Source organism: Pseudopipra pipra, chromosome 5 (assembly GCF_036250125.1).
Source record: "Pseudopipra pipra isolate bDixPip1 chromosome 5, bDixPip1.hap1, whole genome shotgun sequence".
NCBI lineage: Eukaryota > Metazoa > Chordata > Aves > Passeriformes > Pipridae > Pseudopipra > Pseudopipra pipra.
The window spans coordinates 52,631,594-52,655,924 of NC_087553.1; the positions used below are offsets into that span (position 1 = coordinate 52,631,594).

Genomic DNA, 24,331 nt, shown 5'->3' on the forward strand with positions numbered 1-24,331 from the left:
GAATAGAAACCAAGCTATTTAAAATAAACTTTTCAAAAGGTACTTATCACTTGCAATTGCCAAAGTTTAAACTTTTATTGTTCAGATATTTTGGCTCCTCAATATTCATTTTATATAGTTCTACTTTTCTGGTTTATTACCTAAAACCAGATCAGCTCATAAATGTATGTAATGTTAAAAAGAAAATTTCATAAAATGAGGGATCTCCTGTGTTCTAGACATTGCCAGAACTTTTTTGTATTTGGTGTGAAAGAAAAACTACAACATCAGGAAAAAATATTCAGTTTTCATATAATTTTAAAATATAAAACACTGCCTGAAACAACTCTCAGATCATCTATGAAGAGCTCAACAGTAGCAATCTTGGAGTCCAGACTTCAAAACAACTAACCATTCTGTCTCTGCTCTATTACTCAAAAAGCACAAAGCTGTAAAAGATGTTTGCATAGCAACTGTTGCTGGGTTATCTGAGACCTAGCACTTTTCAGCCTCTTCATACAACTACTATGAAGTTGAGAATGACTCTTTAGTCATGGATTGCAAAGTCTGTGCAGAGGGACCTAAGGGCAAGATCCACAAGTGACAATAAAGGGCAGTTGGAGGGTCAAAGCATTCCTGACCCCAGTGGTGGCCAGTAGACCACAACCTGGAACAAAGGACCTCAAAGCCAAAGGATGGTCAGCACAAGTTAGGGATTCACAACAGCTGGGAGGCTACAAGCAACAGGAATTGTCTAAGTTCAGCCTTTGGTTTCCCAGCTGAGCAGGACATTCATTTGGAAGAACACTCCGTGCTCCTGAACCTAGTTATTCACTTTGTACCTTTAGATAAAGATTCAATTTAACCCCTTGATAAAAAGTCTACATAGGATCTTGCCCAGGGGCCAAAGTTCAGATCTCTGTTTTTACACAAAAATTGCCAGGTTACAAGCATGTTATTTTCCCGTCCTAATGAATTTTGAACTTTAAAGTGGTCCTCAGCTGGTAAGAATAGGGAATGTTTTTCCTAACAGCTGGGTGATTAGGATGCAGAAATGCAAGTTTGAAACTCCTCTGAGCCAGAAGCATGGAGCATCTCTATCTTCCTGCTTGCACTCTACCACCATGGTCCCGAGTTTCCTTCCTTCCCTCCTTCCTCCATGCTCCTTGCCCAGCACAGCCTTCATGAGGCACCCATGCCCGTGGGAACCAAGGGAACCAGGTTATCCTCACTGACCCACAGCACGGTAAAAGCCAATGTCCAGGCTTTTCTTCAGGTTCAGTCTGCCATAATTTGCTCCACATCATCTGCAAGTGCATCTAAGGCTGGGATGAGCATGTTCTGCACAGGGCAGGGTAGCAGTAACTAGTGTTGCATGGTCGTGGCACTGTAGGATGTTTTCTGCCCTTAGATGTATGTACTTGTGTGGGCTCCCATACAAACAATTCTTGATGCTTTTATCTGGAAGGACTTCTTTATCTGCTAAGACAACTCCCTCTGCTGCTTTCAAAAATATATTCTCTTGGATTTTTGGCTAAGTGCAAGCACAGGCCGCCTCCCTGGAAATTCCCGTGCTCCTGAGTAGCAGCTGACTCTCCCAAGGCCACTGGCATCCCACAGGGTTGCTTTGCTCAGCAGCCCCCTCAGTCCCTGGCCTGATAAAAAAATGTCAATATACAGCCTTGCTGTTTTTGCTGGAGCTTCTTGTGCAGCAGCAATCCATCACACCCAGCTGGCTGCTGACCTGCTGCCTGGTAGCAGTGTTGGCAACAAACTCTAAGGCCAGGTCTACTCTGCAACCATTTGCTTTTGGAGCTATTTTCTGGGCAGTGTTGAGGAACCCATCTGTGCTAGCAAGGCCTGATAGCATTGACACAAGGATTTGGGGGCCTCTGCATTCTTCCTTGTCAATGCCTTTAATCAGAACAAAAGTAGGTTTTGCTGGCAGAGCTACACAGTCCCTGGGAGGTGTCAGTACTGTGTACTTATATGGGCTAGAAAAAGTGTTTCTTTTGTTGATCTGAATATAAAGGCTACTCAAAAGTTTTCTGTCTTCCTTGAGGAATTAAATCCATCAGGCTTCCAGTAGGATTTTGGAAAGGCATAACTTTAGAAAACAAAATAATAAAACCGTTCAACCTTTGGTAAGGGATTGTTAAAACCCACTGACCTTTGATAATCCTGCTTTATGCTCCTAATCTGCAAAATAATTTTTGAAAATAGGGATAAGGCTTTAATAAATCACATACATTATTCATCTCACCTTACTGTCATCTTCTGAAATGTATATGTGCAATCTGGGACAGTCCTATGAACTCTCACAAACTAAAGAAGTTAGTATTTTTTGAGGGAAAGTCTTCATCCTGCTTCATTTTTCTATTGGGTACTCTCAACCAGCCATCCAGCCTTTAAATGTTTAGTTGTAGATGAGAATGAACCTTGTCTTCAGGCACTTCTGAATGTGAATATTTTCTTTTTGCATTCACTCCTCACCACTTTTCCCTTTCTTGTATCTCTTCTCTTGAAAAAGGACATGGTGCTACAAGAAGGCAACATGAACTGAGAAATAAACCCATGAACAGCTGTCAGATTTGAGCATTCACAGCTCTTTTGGGGAAAGGAAAAACTCCTACCCTAGCTAAATGAAAAGGGCATAACACAATGGAAGGAAATAGTCTCCTCAAAGGGTTAGAGGGCATTTAATTTTGGAAAAACTCCCATGACAAAATACTCAAAAACATCTTGCTTCCTGCGCAATAAAACCAATCACAAAAATACAAAGGAGGTGCTGACTTCCCATTGCTGTTTTCCAGGGCAGTGGATTGTCCCTTGCCTCAGCTGCTCTGACAACAGGACCTGTGACTGGAGAGAAATAACATGGCAGCCCCATGGCTGCCGATACTCTGTGCTAGCCAAGCCCGAGCTCCAGCGCTGTGTGGAGGGCAGAAGGGTATGTAACAGGTTTTACATTTTAATTCATTTTATTTACCTGGATATTAGTCCTGAAGATTTCAAAATTCTTTTATGACAGATGTGTGAGAAAAATCCCTTTTTATTATAACTGGAAAAATATTCAGATGAAAAATCCACAGGGACAAAAAAACCCCATTACCCATAATTTAGCCTCATATGCAGAGGCAGTTGTCTGCTGTCATTTCACATAGGATCTTAGGTCACACCAGCGGAATTTCAAGACCTATGGTGTATGTGGTTACCAGTCAGACCTGCAGTGAGTACACAAGGATGGCAAATGGAGGATGTTGCATTGTTGTCACAGTTTGTCTCACATTTGACATGCAAGTCGATTTTCTTTTTCTGCATACCTAATGCATGGCATTGCTTGTGCACACTAATCTTACCAAGTCTTCTTGCACATTCTTTTCTTTTAGTGAAGCTTCTCAGGTGATTGCTTGGAAATACAAGGTCTCCTTAATAAGCATGCTATGACTGTAAAACTGTTGAGAGCGAGCTCTGATCTGAGGCTCAGGTACCTTACTGAGGATACAAGTATCCAGAAAGTAAGTAATTAATTGTTATAAAGATGTTAAAGTGTATTGCCTAGGTAAGAAAACAGTAACTAAAAGCAGCATTTTGATAAAATCGAAGAGCATTTCTATATAGACGAATACAAAAATAATAGTCTTTCAATTAACATTTTCTCCTTCATTTCTGTAATTTCTTGCCCTGCAAAAAGTACTTTATTGCCATTTGGCTTTGTTTCTGCCTGTGGTTTTCTCAATTACTATAAAGCTGTGCATTTCTCTTAACATATTTTTCTAAAATAATATTGGTTTATATGACAGAGTAGAGGCTTGATTTGCTCCTCATGTACAAAACAAGCACTTCTGGGTTGACCATAGCAAAAATAGACAAGAAATTGATAGCTTTGCTTTGGTCTTTAATTTTCATGGACATCAGGCTGCTTCAATAAGCAAACACGTTTTGGTTAGGCAATTGAAGGACAGCAGAGGAACAATACGCTACTGTGGAAGTGGATTGCCAGGGTATTGCTGGGAGGATTTGCTGATGTTCCCACCTCCTGAATCTGACCACTCACATTCACCAGTGTCAAAAATATTTGTTAAGAGTCCATTAAAACCAAGTATATGAAATGACTGTTTGTCAGCTTAATTTCTTAATTCAATTTCCATGATGTTCTGACTCTCTGAGGTCACTGATCTATTCTAGTGTCAGATGAGACCCAGATCCTACTTGCTCTACATTAACACCTTGCAAGAAAAGTCTCTGTAAAACTGATTGCACTTGTTTTCCATATCTTTTACATAAGTCACCTGACTTTGTCTGATAACCTTTTCTGCTCTGTAGAAATCTGCTGAATCACTCCTGTTACCTTTGCACAGATGTATGTTTAGCTGGTTTATTCTTTTAAAGTCATTACTCTAAAGTATGTTCCTCTTTTGGTATATTTCCCCTATATCTTTCCCTCTCATATATATTCCCTTTTTGTCATCACTTTGGAGTGATTTTAACTTTGTGTGATGTTTTGCAATAGCATTTTTGCTTCTTTCACCAAATGAATAAAGGTAGAGTATGAGTTAACTCCCTTGTTTCAGTGGAACTTAAGAACTAAGAGAGAATTTCTTCATACCAAACGTAGATGAATAAAAATGGTTCCCTGCTTGGCTGATAAGATCCTGATTCTGCCTGTTGTAAGTCAAAATTTAGAATTACTTTACACAGGCTAAGCAATGTAGTAGAAAAAAAATTTCAGGGGCTCACTGCAAAAGGCTTTTGCCTGTCTTATATGTTTTAGACACCTGGATCTTTCATAGAGGAGCTACTGAGTAGCCAGAAAGATATAATTATTGTGAGTAAATACATTTTTATTACACAAGAGATTTTTATAAAGATCTATAGATATTTATATTTCCTCATTTGTGATTTTAGTTTCAATTCATTACATGCCTTGTCTTTAAGTAGTGCAGACATCTGAGTTTCCAGAAACAGGTTTCGATGCTAGAAATGTAAGCAGATAGCAAAAAAAAGGATGAGTGCAAAACACAAGGGCAAAAGTCATCAATCCAATTGAGGACACTGAGATAATCTAGAATGCTCTTTGATTTACATTGTCATTTGCTGAAGTTGCCTAAGAACAACACAACTCATTTGTGTGTCCACTTCTCAAAAAGGGCTCAATTAACCTGCGTGCCTCTGTATTCAGGGTTTTTGAATATTCAGCTTGTGTAACTCTGGTCTCTGGAGTTCAGAATTCTTTAGGAAGGACTCGTGTATCTACATCTGAATTCTTCCTGAAAGTTTATTCTGAACTAAGGCAATATAATCTCTATAAACCCCAGATAATTACCAATCCTTTCTCGGGAAAGCAGAGACATGTATTTCTGTAGCCTCTTTGGGTCCAATGACATCGAGCCTACTGTCAAAACTCTAACAGCCCTCTGTGACTGAATTTCACACCTGAATACCTTCATAAAAAATTCAGACATGCAAAATTGCACCAGGAGTCACAGATAAAGCAAGTAGTGACATTTGTGATTCACTAAAGTTTCTGATTTTTGTCCTGGAAAAAAATATAATTTGTTTTCAGGATTCCGATCTGCTGGCTATAGCTCTTACAATTTAAAACAATTTGTGTAAAGTATTCAACACTGTCCTGCATGAAATCCTTATCTTTAAACTGGAGAGACAAGGATTTGATAGATGGAACATTCAGTGTTTAAAAAATTAACTGGGTGGTCAGGTGGTCACACTCAAAGAGTTGTGTTCAGTGGCTCAATGTCCGAGTGGAGAGCAGTGACAAATGACATGCCTCAGGGGTTGGTACTGGGACCAGTGTTGTTTAACATGGAAAGTGGGATCAAGTACATCCTCAGTAAGTTTGACACCCAGCTGTGCGGTGTAGTCAACTTGCAGGAGGGAAGGAATGCCATCCAGAGGCACCCTGACAGGCTTGAGAGGTGGGCTTCTGTGCCTCATGAAGTTCAACAAGGCCAAGTGCAAGGTCCTGCATCTGTGTCAGGGCAATCCCAAGCACAAGTGCAGGCTGGGGTGATGAAATATGATGTAAAGTGAATGTTCTTTTTGTCTGAAATGCAGCACACAGAAGATCAACTGTATCTTTAAGTGCAATCCTTCTGTTTTTCTCATGTTTCATAGAACACTGATAAAATGCAGCCCATAGATATCTCTTGCTCATTAGTTTCTTTTATTCATTTGCCAATATTTCTGAAATATATTTATGATCACCCAAGCTGACCACTTCTTTCCTATCTGCATCATAATTAGGCCTTCAAAAATGCTTTCTAATTTGTTTTCTAACTCCAGGCTGCTTTCATGTCTTATGTTAGAATTTATTTGTTTTCCAAAGCTCATCTGTAAAATTGTAATCTCCTTTCTCTATAAAAGAAATTAATTTTCCCTGGCTGTGACTTCCAGTTGATTTCACATCATCACTAACTGCTATTTTAGTTTGTATGCTTATAAAACTGTGCTTGAGCTAACTTGTTTCTGTGTGTTATGGTTTCACCTGGCAGGCAGCTAAACACCACACAGCCATTCACTCACTGCCCGACAGTGGGATGAGGGACAGAATCAGAAAAACAGGTAACAGTTGTGAGTTGAAAAAAAGACAGTTTAGCAGAATGGAAGAAGAAAGGAAAATAATAATGATAAAAAATATACAAGGGAAGTGATACACAGTGCTATTTCACACCACCCACTGACCAACAGCCAGCCAGTCCCTGAGCAGAGGTTGTCACTGAGCAGAGGTTGTCACTCCCCAGTCAATTCCCCTCAGTTTTATTGTTCAACATGATACCATATGATTTGGAATATTCCTTTGGCCAGCTGAGGTCAGTTATCCAGGCTGTGTCCCCTCCCCACTTCTTGTGCTGCCCAGCCTCCTCGCTGGCAGGGCAGAACAAGAATCTGAAAAGTCCTTGACTTAGTGTAAGCACTGCTCAGCAACAACTAAAACATAAGTGTGTTATCAACATTATTCTTATTCTAAATCCAAACCACAGCACTGTAACAGCTACTAGGAAGAAAATTAGCTCTACCCCAGTGAAAACCAGGACACTTGGTTTCATAAAAATGTAAGACCACCTGTAGTGAAACAATAACACTCAGGCTAATGGAGACATAAGAAAGGATGTATGTGCACAAAACAAGTTTTATGAGGTCTTATTTTGCTTTATGATGTGTTAGCAAGAATAGTAAGTGATATTTTTGCATTTCAAACACAGTAAACAGGAAAATTTTGAAGTGCTGTGCTTAAGGTTGTTCTGGCTGAATAGATTTTCCTTCAGTCCACTTTTCATATCTGCAGTCTTTTTTCTCCTTCATTTTAAACTCCAAGGCTAATGAGATGCAGACTGTGTCATTCTTAGGGAACTCCACACTTATGTTCTAATTGAATCAAAGAAATTGGTAGTCATAGTAAAATATCATATCTGTATTATATTGGCTCAACAAAATTCTCTCTAACTGTGGTTAATGACTTCTTACTGTAAGACATATACAATTGTATTAAGACATAATGCTTTGATTTTTGTACAAGAAATTTTAAAAATGGGTGGAGGAAAGTGGATTCTAACAGGTTATTATTTACCCAATTAGCAGCATATAGAAAGTTGGCCTCAACAGCAGGAGAGATGTATATTTTGCTTCTCAGTGAGAAATACTACCCAGAGTTTAGTCTTATAATTAAGCACCATTGAGCCATGTGTAATTAAGAACAGGAAATATGAAAAGACAATATTTGCTGAAGTACTTAAAATTCAGCTGTTAAAACAGGAATTTTAGCTTATAATTTCTTAATAATATTTTAGAGTTAAGTGGTGTTTTGAACTTACAGGTGTTTAAATTTCCTAAGTGTGGTTAATTTATAATAATAGGTCTGGTTAAGAATTGAATTCCACTATGCTTACACAATCTTTCAAAGCCTTTAAGCTGTAATGGAATTTTTCACACAAAATATTTTCAAGAAAACATCTGTCTGTGTGAAAGTGTTGTTCTTTGTCTGGTAAAATTATAACCTTATGTATGTCTGATCCTTTAGTCATCCTGCAGACAAATCCTCATTGACTTGAACAGTACATGACTAAGCCTTGTGCCAGACGTGTAAAAAAAAAGAGATATGAGGTATTCTACACACCTGAGCCATCATCTTCCTTATTATTGTCATAGTCATCCCTAGAACCTTTGGTTGAAATCATATTAAATACTGCATGGCATATGCAACTACAGTGAGTTCATGCAACTGTATAGAAATAAATGTGGATACAGTTACCACACATTAAATTACATTGAATGATTAATTCATCAAAGCTCTTGGGTTAGCTGAAGGACATAGGTTTTCTTCCTCAAGCTAAACACCACTTTTAACCTTTGAGGCTTCCAAGCATTTGCTGAAAATGAAGCTGACTTGCAGAACATGAATTTTGAAAGATGCTTTCTGATGGTTTGCATACCTCAACAAAATGTGCTTGGCCAGCTCTGCACAAGGGCAGTTTGAAAAGCAGGTAGGATTATGTACAGGTGTCCTCTTCTTTCACCTAATTTCTTTTTCTTTAGAGAGAAGAATTTTTTTATTTTCCCAGGATTTACACGTCTCACAGCATGGTTGAACCAATAGTTAGAAGCAGATAGCTGAATGCGGACAAGGTCTTAATGAATGGATGCAGTGTGTGTGCAGATTTGCTGGTGATTTGCTATTCATCCACCAGCCTGGGGTGCATTGGATTACAAGGAATGCACACCTATCTTTCTGTCTGACATCTTCTCCAGACTTAGGGCAGAACATTCCCTTCAATATCCCAGCACACATGGTCTCCAGAGAATGACTGTCGATACCCTCCTGTGATGACTGCAAACAGACTACATCTAGAGAGCAGGGACTGTAGGTTTCAGATACTGCAGTCCTAGTGTTAATGACGTATCTTTCAACAATGCTGTAATTTCACTGTGAAAGATGTAGCTGGAGTTAAATAAATTTGCTTGATTCCAGTTATACAGTCCTGATGTAGCTCTTATCTGCTTGAACAGCTAGACTTCTTCACTGAAAGCTCATATGGTTCTGTAATTGACTGACACCTTTGAGAGTGACCTACGCTTTTGATCTGCCTCTCTGTACATCTACAAGTCCACTTTGGTTCATTTCTTTCTTCCCCACTTACATCAAGTCTCAAGTATTCTCTTAACCGACCTGTTCTGAGAGTCTGTGTTAATTTCACAAGTGAAACAATCTGTATTCCTCCCCAGTGGGATGTTGTCATCTGTCTCAATCCTGACTCATCCTGTTCAACCACACCTTCTCCTAGAAATAAGTATACATTCCCAGATGGACACTCAACAGCATTACCTGTCTGATCTAATTTCCTGACCTCCTGCTTCAACATTTCATAACAAGTTCACTTAAGAGTGAAAATGGAGATGTTCTGAGACTCACAACATCCTTTGGAGATAGGCTGTGTGCAGTCTCATCAATCTTGTGATGATATTTGAAGTATGTCAGGGCTGTAACAGTTAGCTGTTTCATCCAGTTATACTATCAGAAGGAATCTGCTCTGACTCCTATCACCTCCATCACATTTGCAGAACATCAGGACAACAACTATGCTAAAGCCCACCTGATATTTTCATATGGTGCCCAGCATCATGTCATTTATGAACTAGAGCTGCCACTTTAAGACATAATTGTACCTAACTTATCTCTCCTGGTACTGATTCACTAAATGACTCCACATAGTGCCCTTCCATCTGCAAACCTGGCCAGCTAGGTACCCCAGGGAAGGCTTGAAAATTCATTCATGGATCCACAGTTTATATGTGTGTGCTTGTGTAGGTAAAGAAATTGTAAAGCCCTACAAGGCTAAATTATTTAGTAGTGTAAATTGGGACATGTGAGTGTGTTTTGCTCTAATTTTGACACATCAAAAGGATAGGAAAGAGACTGATGAGTCGATCTTTGATGATCTGCACTGTTTGAGACTTCGGAAATATTTAGCATGACACTTCACACTTTAGTTGATAGTAAATGCACAGTGTTGGCAAAAAAAGATATCTGTGCATCATTTTCATTGGCCTTAGCCATAGTTCTTCTCTCCTTTTATTCATGAAGTTTGTTGTCCTGCTATTTGAAAGGAGTGGTAGATGAGATTAGACCAAACACAGTTAGAAGGAGAAAGTATCTATGAGAATCCTTATTACAGTAGAACGAAGAATGAGATAAAAATGCCAGATCTGCCCATTTAGTGTAATAGCTGAATGTGCTCCTTTGCAATTCTCATGTGCTGTGATAACAAAATAGTACTGTATGTTACTAGAAGAGAAACAATCTTGGATGTTCTACCAATTGCAGTACGTGTGTAACTTGGTAGTGCCTGTTTGTTATTCTGCTAATGATGTGTTATGTTTTCACAAAAATGTTCTCACTCACATTACAAGCTAATGATATCCTTGCCTGCTAATATCTGAGAACTACTTTTTAAATAGATATGCATCTAGATACTACAGTGATGGACTCATGAAATGGAGACTAAAGAGACACGGATATAGGCAGACTGAAGAAATTAGGAGATTTTGCAAGCTAAAAGAATTGTTGCTTAAAACCTCAGGTTAATCTACTTTAGAATTAGGACATATTCTAAGCATAAACTGTCTTCCTAATTGTAAATAATTGTATGTATGTTTGTGTCTGTCAGAGAGGGAAAAAGAGAATATCCAACCGGTCCTTCCAGGGATCCAAGGATCCTTGACTTCTGTGTCATGTTATGCTTGGTTTAAAGCTGTTTCTTCTGACACAATGTGAAAAGCTGGAAACCCCCTTGCATGTGAGAGAAGTGCTTGTTCAGTGCAAGCATGAACAGCAGCTATTTAAGAATTTCCTCTGTGGAGCGGCTTTGAGAGGTCCAGGACAGGAGGTAGAAGAACCTCTATGCACTTGGTGTTAGTTTTAATTTGTTTGCTACCATACATAATCTATCAAGGGCTTCTCTGCAGCCCTTGATATGCCCATTCTCAGCCCTGGCACCAAATTAGGGTATGTTCATCTGAAACTGCTTCTGTTCTGTAGGAAGTGTCATTGGTACACTGTTGTGACTTATTTTTAATCACAACGAGTTAATAGTGGGAAGTGGAATCAGTTTCCAAAACTGTAAGATTCCTCAAGGGAATAGATAAATAGAGATGTATTAGATGAGAGAAGTCCAAGATGCTTCCACCACATAGAATCTCTAAAAAACCACTTTGGAAACGTGTTCTTAAACATGTAATCCTGTGCAGTCTCAATTTTATTTGCATAATCAAATATTCAATCTGGAAGTGGTAAAATATCAAACCCCAAACCAAATTAAGAAATGAAACAACAAAACACCAGCTTACAGGGTGCTACCTACCCTGAGTGCTAGAGGAGGTAGGAGAAGCTGTTGTGCAGAGAACAGGGCTGTTACTGTGTTATGGCTCTGTGGGGTTTCTGACTCCCAGTTTTACATTTTTGCTCCTCAGTGTGGATTTTTGGCTGAGGTGACTGTGGTAATTGATTATGCACACAGTTTCATGGGCAAACCACAGTGAAGCTGGGTTCTCATACTATTTTGTCATTGCTTACCTGCTTCAGCAGGAGGAACTGCTAGTCCTATCCACTAGAAATAGAGCAATTGCATTAAAAAACCTCCAAACCACTAAGTTCTGTGGTCTCCAAATACAGAGATGTTTGATTTGTCAGAGGACTGTAAGAATGAATAGGAACAAGCCCAAATGACTTCATTCATTTGCAAGTTCAGAGTAGCAGAGCAGAGACTGCTATACTTAAAGTACTTCCGTCATCCTGACAGCATTTCTAACTCCCTTTATGGAAGACAGACATTAATCAAGACATGCTGTGTAGGAACAAATCACATGAAAAACTGAAGGAAAAAAAGCAGGAAGCTGCAAGCAATTACGACAGCAGTTGTGTGCTAGCAATTGGAAGGATATATACACATAAGCAAAAGAAATTGCCACCAAGGATAAAAAATGCAGGGCTAACTATGCAGCTATAGCCATCTATAACCTGCACTTTTTGTCTTTGAAACACATAATATTTTTATTAATCAAATCACAGAGATTTTGCTAAAGGAGAACTTTAGTATTGAGATGTTAGGTCTGGAGAACAGGTAGCTCACAGAGGTATTACTTGAACATTATGAGAAGGGTTTAAAGACCTCCTGAGCAGCTGTATTTTTTTCTAAGCTTTTGGTTTTTGGATTGTACAACTTCTAAGTGATATCCTTTTTTCCATCTAAAGATTCTTTTTATAGGTGACTCAACTAACAGAGGGATGATGTACTATCTAATAGAAAGAGTGAATAAGACTCTTCAGGAATGGCAAAAGACTCATGATGTTAAATGTTATCATAATATCAATGAGGGGAAAACATTTATCAGTTACTCCTACTACCCCCAGTTCTGGATGAATGCAAACCAGAGACCGAGTTTTGAAAAAGCACTGGAACAGCTGCTGCAGAGGTACTGTACAAACTCTATTGTACCCTTGTTTGTATTATTGTTCTATTTGCAAATGTGTTTAACACATTTCACAATTAAAGACGGTAAACTATTACGCATAACGTGTGCAGACCATGTTGTGTGATTAAAAAAATAGTAGAAAATTACATTAGGCCTCTGATCAGGGTGCCAGATACAGTTCAGTGAAATGCAATGCAATGCAGTTAAAATGTTTGCCATCTGTTTTAAAGCAAGATGTGTTGTTTTTCTTTTCTGGGTTTCAGGTCACGTCCCCTGGAGAACACAGACCAGACTGTGTTAATTGTAGGTGGTGTTCAGTGGCTTAATTCCAATCACCTGCAAATTATCCAAAAGGTGTTGAGCAGGTAATGCTATGTACTTGGTGTTATTCCAAGTTTTGATATGATAAATTATGAGAAACAACAATTTTTAAACACAAACATTTCATTTGTTTTTTCATGGGTGTGCATTTAAATGGCTTTGAAAAAAAATAAATATACATTGTCTTTTGATGTTTCTGTTAAGTAAATATTCAAGGTGAGACCACACCAGTGTCCTGCTCTACTCTGCAATGGTGCAGCCTCACCTTGAATACTGTGTGCAGTTTTGGTCATCACAATATAAGGATGACATTAAGCTACTAGAGAGTGTCCAAAGGAGGGCAACGAAGATGGTGAAGGGCCCTCAGGGGAAGCCATATGAGGAGCAGCTGAGGTCACTTGGTCTGTTCAGCCTTGAGAAGAGGAGACTGCGGGGAGACCTCATTGCAATTACAGCTTCCTTGTGAGGGGAAGAGGAGGGGCAGGCACTGATCTCTTCTCTGTGGTGACCAGTGACTGCACCCAAGGGAATGGCCTGAAGTGGTGTCAGGGGAGGCTTAGGTTGGATATTAGAAAAAGGTTCTTCACCCAGAGGGTGATTGGGTGCTGGAACAGGCTCCCCAGGGAAGTGGTCACAATATCAAGCCTGCCAGAGTTCAAGAAGTGTTTGGATCATACTCTCAGGCACATGGTGTGACTCTCAGGGTATGGTCCTGTGCAGGGCTAAGAGTTGAACTTGATGATCCCTGTGGGTCCCTTCCAACTCAGCATAATCTGTGATTCTGTGATTAAAATGTTTGTCCTTTTTTTTTTTTTTTAATTTGCCAAACAGGGAAAATCTATCAAATATCCTGGTAATTATCAAATCCATAGGCATGGGCTTTCACCTCCCGGTGGATGGAATACATTCTCTATCACAAGTAAGCTATAGTACATTTTGAATGTATTTTCATGGAAGACTTGTCATTTCAGCATTAATTTTGCTGTCTGGTCAAAATACATTACAACCTCTGCTGAGCAAGCTTTAAGTGGATCAAAGAAAGATTAATGTTTGTATTTGCTCATACTGCTTACTAATATGGATTCAAACCAATTCGCCTTATTTCAAGGATTCCACTGCAATCAGAGAGCCACTGGAGATGCTGTGCTTGGTCAGCTGTCCCAAGAACCAGAAGAAGCTCCAATATTAATCCTCTTGTCCAAGTTGAGAAACTGAGCTAGGGATAAGCAGACTGTTCCTTGTACCACATTGAGCACAGGCCCTTCACAGGCTTCCTCCGTGTTTACTGCTGGATCAGATTCACTGATCTGGCTGCATTGCATAACTCTCATAAATCTACTTTAACTCACCTGTGAAACCAGAACATTACAGAGCAGCTGGAATGTACCGGTGAATCCAGCCTGTTATTTGTATGTTAATAATATGTTACAGTTAGTTTAAATCATATCCAAGACCCTCAGAGTAACAAATGGGCTCATTTCAATGCACTTTTGTAACTCATTCAATTCAATATTTTTATTTAGAATTTGGACATTAATTCTCTATTCTCTACACATAAAATGCATGGATGAGAAGCAGTAGAGGGCAGAACGGAGTGCATGATGCCTACCAGCACTGTGTGTCATGCTCCAGCTATTCACAGGTGTCGAAAAGAGAAAATTATTAGCTTTCATAGATTACATACAGCACTCCTTTCACACTGGGGACTGGTGCCCACGTCTTTTTGCAACCATAACACACTGCTGTGTTCAGTGTGTGACTTACTGCTACTCTCACCCTTCTTTCTGCTACAGAGACTACCCTGTCTGATTTTGCCAATTCTTTCTGTCTAACTATTTATCTACCTTTTCTCTACCGAATGTCTTCTTATTGATTCAAACGATTTTCTTAATTAATCTGGATGACCACAATAGAATACAGTAGGGAAATTGTTGTCATCAACATGAAGAAACATTTTCATAGCTCCTGCCACAGGTTTCAGTAGAGTTCAGTCCTAGGAGGAAGAAGAATTTTGATGCAGGGTAGGTGAGGCAAGAATAAAAAGAGTATTAAAGGCTTCTGAGGAGTACCTTTTTATCTTTTTTATTCAGTAAATTGGCAAAACTCCAGAAATTAACTATGATGAATAACTGACATTCTTTTCTCTTTCAATATTGGAATCATATGCCAAATTACCCATGTGGTTTGGGTGCTCTAGGCTTCAGGACTACCACAGCTACTCTCAAAGCTCTTCTATCTGCAGTGTCCAATCCACCACCTTGCCACCTTCATGGCTAAATTTTTTTCTATTCTTGGCCTTCCTGCAGTATCTTCAGAAATAGTAATCTGTTCTTCAGTATAACCATTTTTAAGATACCCATGTCCTTTACTCCTTTTTAAGCAACAGCCTCAATGAATTTGATTATATTTTAAACAAATCTTCCTGTAAAGGAAGCTGCACAACTACTGAAAAGTAATTGTAATTTCTGCAAACATCTACAACAGCCTTGGAGTAGCAGCTATTTCCAAGAGTGAATTTATAGTAATTCATGCCTGGAGTATAACATCATTGCTTATTCAAAATGCAGTTTTGCTATTCATGACACAATACCCCTTAAACAGCCCTTCTGACAAGACATTGCAATATTTTATCTGGAATGCAGGCACAAATACAAAACCTGTGGAATGAAAACTTGATTATTCTGGATACAGCAAAAAATTTGGGCTATGAAGTGGTTGACACCTTTGCCATCACCATGGGACGTTACAAGGAATTCCTGCAAGGGAAGTGTGGTTGCCATTTCCATGAGGTAATAATTTACAGTTATATAATTTCCAGGTATTTAAGATATTTTAACTGTCAGATGCTTAGAAATGAAAAGGTATGCAATGAGGTTAGCGTTTGTGACTCAAAGTTAGGCCTGAATACAAATCATGGGTATAGGAGTTTGTACAGGGCACTTGTCCCTCATTGCTTGGAGTGTAAGGCCACCCAAGGACAGGCTGAACTGCTGTAGTGATAATTCCTCAAAATAAGAATAAATGTGCTCTTCTGCAAAGGTAACTCATATAAAAGGATGTTGCACAGTTTCCAGGTTCTTATATTATTTGTTATGTGTTATATATCCCTGCTGCTTCTTCATGGACTGAGTTTATCTTTTTACCGTACCTCAGTCTCACAGGTTTTTTTTCTGATGGCTTCCCAACCGAGCAGCTCAGTGCGCACACATCAAATCATAAATACAATTAAAATGGAGCTTAAAATTGAAGGACCAATCTCACTGCTATGTATCTGTTTTCCCTTGACTGAGAAAAAATTATCTGGGATAGTTACAGTAACCAACTATACAAACAGAAGTGCAAGTGAGAAATTGCCTGTGATGCTACATTCTTCATTCTTATGAACTGAAATCTGGATTGTTTAACAAAAGATTAGGAAACTACCTCAAGTTATTTAGCTAAAATCTGTTTAGAGCCATAAAACTGGGATTGTCACATCTTTCAGAAAGATTGTGTTTTCTCTGAGTGATCAAAAGAGAGGTGGAAGTTTTGATAGAGTGAAATACAGAATGAGAACAAATTGTTACTGAAAAGTTAAAACTGGGGGGCAAAAAGGGTGCAAAAAAAGATGGCTCTCTGAAATCAAGAGTTAATAAATTTATAATGTTTCATAGTCAGCTGGGGGCTTTTAGCCAATAAGAAGCTACGAGTTCGAAAAAAATCTCAGAAATTTGATATGCCATTTAGAATACAAAAACTTAATTCTCATGGAGAAAATCCTAGGATTTTTTTTTTTATTAGAGTTATCAAAAGCACGTAAGTGTTAAAAAAGACTAGCACCACACAAGTGAAATGCTAGTATTTTTTCAGCATAATTTTAGGAATTTGTTTTCTGTCAAAATAAATTAAAGTAAGAGAGACCATCAAATGTTTTCTGAACCTCTCAAGGATAAACCGCCTTTGCGTATTTTGCCAAGTCATGCCGATTTTTCTGTAAGCCTCACTTCTGGCCAAACCTGTTCCCAGGACCTGAATGTGTTCAGGGTTAGCAGAGAAGCTCTGTAGAGTTTTTCTAGTACAAAGATGGGCCATGACACCAGGAATGAAGTGGAGGTACTAATTTTTGCTGTGAAAAAATATCACAGCAAAAAACAACAATCTAAAAATAAAGGTGCCTTCATCAGACACCCACAGTATACACTGGAAACCGAAATATCCTGTGGCTAATTAAACCTACGAGTAGTTTAAACTAAACAAACTGAAATTCAGCAGTGATGATCGTAAAATTCAAGCATAGGCTCCAGAGTGTCCTTGTGGTGTCTGCATATGCGTAGCAAGTCTATTTTCTTGTAGCCTGTGGATTATATTTAACTCTCTTAGCCACAGCAGAATAAAACAATAACTATAAAGCTTTGATTTTTCTCCATAAATACACAGGCAGAAATATTATCTCAAACACAGTCTACCAGATAGCAAATGCATTTCCAGAAGAGTCTGGGGAGTCAATTGACTGGAACTGGTTGGGACTCTGCTCCGGTATGAGGCTGCCTGGGACAGACCACAAGTTTGGGAGTGTTATCAGACCCATCTGATCTCTAGTGCCATGTGTCAGCCTCACAGCTGGTTTCTACCTCAGCTCCCCAGCAGCTCACATGTTTTCAGGCCATTGCCATGGCCTCTGTAGTGCTTTGGGACCAAAATCAGCAGGTGTGGCTGGTTAACCAGTCCTTTAATCTACTCTGCTCAGAACTTGAGAGGCACAAACACAGCTCAGTACAAATGGAGTTAGAAAAACGGAGTAAGTCACAGAGCACATATTTATGTAATGGATAAATCATCCCATGGAGTAAATGCCTCCCTCCATTTTACCCAGAAAGCTGTATTAACCCTTTTTTGTCTAGAGCACAGATGTTGCTGTCTTCGTGGGTCACTGCAGATGCTTGTCACTTCTACAGATCTTACAAGCGAAAAGGAGAGCTTCAAAGTGAAATATTTCAGATGCTTTGTATGGAACTGGGTGGAAAACAGCAGGGTGTGATCGGTCATCAGCATTTTTCATGCACTCCCCCATCATTTTGTATGAGCTCATGTTCAGATTTGCTCTTGTTTCTGTGCCGGAAGAATCTCAACAGAAAGTATGTGTTTCTGGGGAGGATCACTAGAGAATTTGGCCCACAAAGCTGTTGTTAATGAGGCTTGAGAGGTCGTTGTGCCTAAAAGAGGCACAGATATGCCCAGGAGAATTCATCAGCCACTAAAATCCAGACTTGATCCTTGAGGAAAGCAAAAAGAAAGTCCTTGAATGCTTTTGATACCTCGTTAGTCTTAACAGTTTTGTCATCAGCTTATTTCTGCATCCCGGCATCCTGGCAAGTGGAGTTTCATCAGGTGCTGAAGCAGTTTGCACTAGGAAAATGGCATTTTGCCTCTGAGGACAGAGCCAAGAATACTGTGTAAAACCCCAGCACTTTTCATGTTTTCTGAAACCAGATGAGATAGATTAATTCTGTTGCTTTGTACTTTCACTTGCTTTCTCTTAAAAAAATGACACTCCTAAATGCCCAGAAGATGACACTCCCCTATAATTACCATCTGAGCTAAAGCATGGTTGTGCTGGAAGGGGGGACTGGCCATTCTCCGCAGTAAAAAAACAAGAACTGAAATGCCCTCAGCAGTTCTCATTTAGTTCCCAATAGCTGTCTGAAGAGAAAGCTGTTTCCTCTGATTGTCCTCAAAAATTGAGTTCCCACCAACCCACTTCAGTGTGTCTTTTGGGTGAGCCTGATAGCATAGAACTCTGCACCTCTGTAGAGCCTACAATCTTTGCTCAGATTGCCAAGGGATCTGGGCTTTCAATGGGATTATGTTGAGCTGAGACAAACTATCTTGCATAACCCTGGTACTTGCTGCCCAAACATACTTCTAGTTCTGTGCACACATGCAAACTTGATTTTTTACTCATTCTTTTAAAATGCTTATGGAGAAGCAGATTGGACAGCACTTATAAAGACCATTATAGAAGCTATTTTTAAATTCAAATTTATTTCCTATTTTAATGGCAATGAAATCAAATCATGGTCACAACATAGAAACTTGGGATTTTGGTATCTTAATCAGTGGCTGGCTGACTGCTGGATGAACATTAGATTGCATTCCTGGGAGATTATGCCTAACAGGAATGCAGTTTGGGTGATTGGTTCAAGGTGGCATCATTTTGAAATAGTTGTAAGATTTAAGGCACTAATTTAGAAAAATGAACCTGCAGTAACTGAATAAAAACAAATAATAGCCCTTCACTTAGCTGTATCAAATTGATCAGAGGATATATTAATTTTCTACATGGGTACTTCCTGGTCCTTTTTCAGTTCAGCTGGCTTCCTCATAGCCTCTCTGCTCAATCTTTCAAGCCTTTGCACATGTTACTCCTTCACTCACACTTAATTTTGTATGATTTGTTTCGTTTATTATAATATTCACTACATATGAACATTTATTCTGATTGTTCAGTGGCAGTAAATATACCTTATATTTTTTAAAAGCTAACATGCTTCTGAAAAAATATGTGCATTAATAAATGAATTCTGCATTTTCAAGTGTCTGCTGTGATTGATATAGCAGGAAAACTGATGGGCATCAGAGCTATCAAGTCAGCATATGTTTACTTTTTAAAAAATAAGTTAACCACTTGTCTCCTTTTCTGCTTTCTCTGGATTTGCCACTGCTGGGGCTGAGGTCTTCTGTCCTGCATATGCACAAGGTTCTGAAGTTTTGCCTCTCTTGAAGTTGCTTCATTATTCATCAGTAACTGAGTGTTCACTGAGACAAGATCTGCAGCATTTCACAGGAGACCACCCTCCCCAGTCATTAGGCTCCTGACAACCATACCTTTCACTTTCTCTCTTATTAGTCCCATGGGCATTTGTTTATTCCATTCGAGTTGAACCTGATAATCCCAGAGCTTTATACATACTTGAGGGGCCAAGGTGCATCATTGTTTGGCACTAGTTACTGAATCATGTTGTGGTTATGTCAGGTGATGTGAGGTCATGTGAGGCCCTGGGGACAGGGATGTTAAATTGCACCATAACTCCCTTCTTGGAGAAACATGATACATGAGTGTTTTCATCTCAACATGGGGGTGGGCCAGGTTTGCATCAAGACCTTAGAGTGAGACATTCTCATAGTTGAGACAAGGCTCTTAGCTGAGTCACAGTATTTGTTCCTCAAGTGCTTAATATCAGAGCAGGATTTAAACCTTTCTGCAGTTTGGGGCTGTCCTTTGTTTTTTCACATGCTGAATATACAGACAAGCTCTGAGTATGAATTTTATTGTTTTCCATAAACTGTCTCTAATGAAGAGAACAGAATCTAATATACATTAGAATTAGCATTACAGAATCTACTGAGTATAATGGGCCTATGCATTTAGATTTCAAGACTTAAGATCTTGCACTTTAGTTAGTATGTAACATAACAAGTTGGCCATTAAAATACTGTTTGCCAGCAACTTGCAGCTCAAGGTAAAAGTATCAGGACCTGCTTTGTGCACAACTGCCGCAGCATTTCTGTGCACACAGCTGTGTATCCGTCTTTCTAGATGCAGGCAGAAAGCACTCACATATGTCATTTTTTTTGCAGGTGGTGAAATCCAATCCCTCTGAAGAACAGCCACACATAACAATGACATTATCAAGGCACTATACACTGGGAAAATATTTCGGTGGTCAAAGCAAACCATCACAACTGCAGGACTATGCAACAAATTCTCACTCCCCATATCATGTCCGAGGTCCAATAAATCAAGTATATTCTGAAATCCTTCTCAGCAGGCTCTGTGCAAGTAAGAGGGAGCTTGTCAGCACATAGTCTCTCTTGGATATAGTGCTGGTACTAGAGAAATACCACTACGGGAGTGACAATTGAAGGATGATTGAGAATTTTGACATGCTTCCTTGACTGACTGGACATACACACAGAGTTTGGGACATGTGGTATTTTTTCAAAAACATTATGAAATTGAGATATGCCCTGGTAACTCTGTTGTGTCAAAATGGAAGGTGGAGAGAAGAGAGGAAGTTACTTGAACTGTTGCCAAAGACTAGAACAGCTGTAGCTCAAGCAACTGTGTATTTATGACAGTAAAGAGAGAGAAATATATTTACTTGAACATTTGGAAAGGACTGCTTCAGTTCTTCAGCACTATATAGTTTTCTATTTATAGAGACACTGTAATATTTGAATGTATTTAGAAACTGACTACATTCCATTTTAAAGAGTTTTATTTTATATGGATAGATTCCCCCTGAATATCAAACCTTTTCTCGTTATACACTTGGTTTATACAACTGAAAATGTCTATTAGCATTTTACTGATGATGCCAAGTTTGAACTCTAGTGTTTTTAGTGAAAACACACCTCTTCTTTATATCTTAGATGGAAGAGATATCTACTCTATTTTTTTGCATGTTCTAAAGCTAATAGATAGATTCCTTACACTTGAGAATGAGTGTAACAGTTTCAATGTAACATGTAAATATAGCGAATTTGTTAACATAACTTTATTTATGGTTCCAGGTTTAGGAGAGTGCCCATATGCAAGAAGAACACTTAGATAAGTGCTTCAGTGTCTACCTTGGCCTGTGAGTCAAGCAAGTATTCTTCCCACATGGAAGTGCCGTTTCTTTCATGATTTTCATAAAATACTTGCCAATGTGTGAAGCCAATACCACAAACATAAGAAAAATCCCCTTTTCAAGCACACATAAAAACTTCAGGATCTGATTATTAATCTGTCATGAGGAGCGTGCGATGGAATGGTAGCAGGAGATTTACTGCCAGCATCCCATGCTTGTTGTGAATGCTAGTTTCAGTTCAGACCTTCTCTGAACTGCAGCTTCATGCTGGAGCCCAGATACATCAACAATGTTTGCAGACCTTCTGTGAGTGAAGCCCCAGGGAGAGGCTGTCTGCTGGTCCCCTGCCACAGTGTTGGCAGCCCACTCATTCACAATTATGGTGCCATGATGGGAAACCAAGCACAGTCCAGGTTTAACAACTGAGTGACAGGTTAATGGCAACCTATAAGACTGTTGTCCCTACAAATTATCCAGTTATGGATTTTCATTAATCCAGTCATGCAGCAGGCAATTAAGGCACCGCTCTCTCCCACTATCGTTAGAGAAAGGAGTCTGAAGCAGGTAAGTGCAGGTCTAAGAAAAGATCTATTGAGTCTGTGTCATGCTTTCCCTTCACAGTTTTACATATAATCCTCCATTAGCTTCTAATTTGGGAAAGGAAGCCTCAAAGCATGTCACAGAATAAACAAATTATAGCAAGGAATCATCACCTTATTTACCTTAGTAGTGCTAGTAGAAGTAGGGCTAACAGTTCATGACACAACATTTGGGGTTTGCCAAAGATCCTTAAACTCAACAGTCTGTATGCCCAGCTATAGTTTTGTGAATTCATGCTCCTTTAGGTGAGATATGTAGGGATGCAATGAGAAATTGTTATGCAGTATGGAGTTTGGCTTCCTAGGTAATAGGAGTATCCTCAAAAAGAGGATCTGGCACATCTAGTTTAGGAGACCTTCCACTATGCTGAAAAAGCTCCTAATTTAGACAATTACTCACATTTTGTGAGATGGTGTGATTATCTCTGTTTCTGTATAATATGCTGCTGATTGCTTACAGTAAATGTCTCCAAATTTCTATGTAAGGTTTTCCCTGGTGTGGAGCTTTGCTTGAAAGATGGGTCAGGAGCTGTGCATAAATACAGAAAAAACAGCATTTGTTTTTGAGCAATATGATTATCTAAAGAATATTGTATGCAAATCATATAATATATTCTCTTGGGTCTGGAATTCCAGAGCTTCACAACCTTAAAGCTGAAAGATATAATATCATGTCATTATTAATAGGCGATGCAAAATATAGCCAGATGTCTTCAGTATTAAGATGATCAATAATAGGTGTATTACAATTCTGCTTCTGTTAAGATATGGAGGTTTTTTGGTAGCTCATTTAAATCCACATGCTGTTACTGCTATTGTTCTGTACACAAATGTCTTTAAGGTATGAACTGGGTTTTTATGTTTGGGTTTTTTTAACCAAAGCCTATTGATGAAAAGGAAAGAGCTGACTTTGTTATACTGTAGCTGATATCAGTGAATGTGCAATTCATGAGTTCTAGTTTCACCACAAAATGGTTTACATGTGCTATACACCCAGATGTCTTAATGTTTTCCAAATCCTAATATTTTTCAAGTGTTTTAAGTGGATATTTTCCTGTGTTTTCTATTTCTTACATGTCTATGTACATATATATTTGTCTGTACAGAGTCATTGGTACAATTTGCAAATTGATCTTTATTTAAATGAGTTCTTTGAATAAGCTTTTTTGAACACTATATATGATCCATGTAGTCTTAGGAATAAATAAAGGAAATGCAGACTAAAACAGGTACCAAGCTACATTTTCATTACATAACTTTAAAATATATCTAGCATCTCTAGGTATGTGAAAGATGAGAGCTGAGATTGACATGCAAGGATCGCTTGCTCATACACATTAAAATTTATGGATTAAGACAATAAAAGAATCACTGTGTTTGTATTCCAGTGAGAGCATGTATTGTTATCAATGATTTACTCTAGAATTATCATATCTGCTGTGATGTTTTGCCTAAATAAGCATTAAAGTGTTCCTATATTCCATATATTTACCTCAGTCCCATTACTTACCATTAAAATAGAAAAAGGACCTAATTGTCAAGGTGAGTTCCACCTCCTAACACAGATATAAGTGGCCCTGAAATTGGTGGTAGGATTGAAATATTCAGGCTGGGAAAGAAGTACACTGAAAAGTAAAGTTTCCTGCTCAAACATTCCCAGCAGCGCATGGAGTTTAGAATAGAACCGGGGTATACTTTAAGTACAGGTAGAGAGAGACTGGAACTATGCTGCAAAATAAATACTCTGACATACAGAGCAGTAACCTCAGCTCTTATTACATCCCTTTAAACTCTAGCTGAAGCTGGAGCATAATTTACCAGTGTCCAACGACACTGCATTGCAACTCCTCGTCTCTCATATTAAATATTACATAGATGTTGAACTGTGAGTTTGAGCCTTGCAGGATAGATGGCCACCATGATCAAGTCCATCCTAATGAGTATCTTTGGAATAACTGGCTATAATAAAAGAAGATTTCTCTATTTGTAGGGAAATGCCTTGAGAAGTCATCTCTTTCACAGTGTTAAATACAAGGCCTTTGTTTTTCTCTTCTGTCACATATTTAAGGGACATCAAAGTCAGTTTATTTGCTTAGTGGGTGGAGTTGCAGGGCATCAAATTACTTCAAGGTTGAAATAACCACTAATAGTTATGCTTCTGTTGCTATGTTGAGCCAAAGAGAATGCTTTGAAGATGCAGATATGTGTGATATTAAGTTGACTGCAGTCCAGGGATCTTTCAGATTACTTTTTTAGAGTAAAGCAATTTTTAGAGGTGCAGTGAACTATTTGGCATAGAGTCAAACTGCTAAACAAGTCTCTGTAGGCTTACAT

At 38.8% G+C, this 24,331-nt stretch overlaps 1 protein-coding gene across 4 annotated transcripts in view; it reads left to right on the top strand.

Moving 5' to 3' along the window:
- Positions 1–23,480, top strand: part of CPED1 (cadherin like and PC-esterase domain containing 1) — a 143,552-nt gene extending 120,072 nt beyond the window's left edge. For 2 of the 4 annotated variants that reach the window (XM_064656107.1, XM_064656106.1), the window contains exons 18-23: positions 2,793–2,929; positions 12,245–12,465; positions 12,729–12,830; positions 13,618–13,705; positions 15,429–15,575; positions 20,404–23,480. In XM_064656107.1, the coding sequence (XP_064512177.1) occupies positions 2,793–2,929; positions 12,245–12,465; positions 12,729–12,830; positions 13,618–13,705; positions 15,429–15,575; positions 20,404–20,631 (923 nt within the window). In that variant the 3' untranslated portion in view covers positions 20,632–23,480. Of the gene's footprint in view, positions 1–2,792; positions 2,930–3,368; positions 3,498–12,244; positions 12,466–12,728; positions 12,831–13,617; positions 13,706–15,428; positions 15,576–20,403 lie in introns of those variants that run through there. The other 2 variants (XM_064656108.1, XR_010430866.1) reach the window with 2 other exon arrangements.
- The last annotated feature ends 851 nt before the right edge of the window (positions 23,481–24,331 follow it).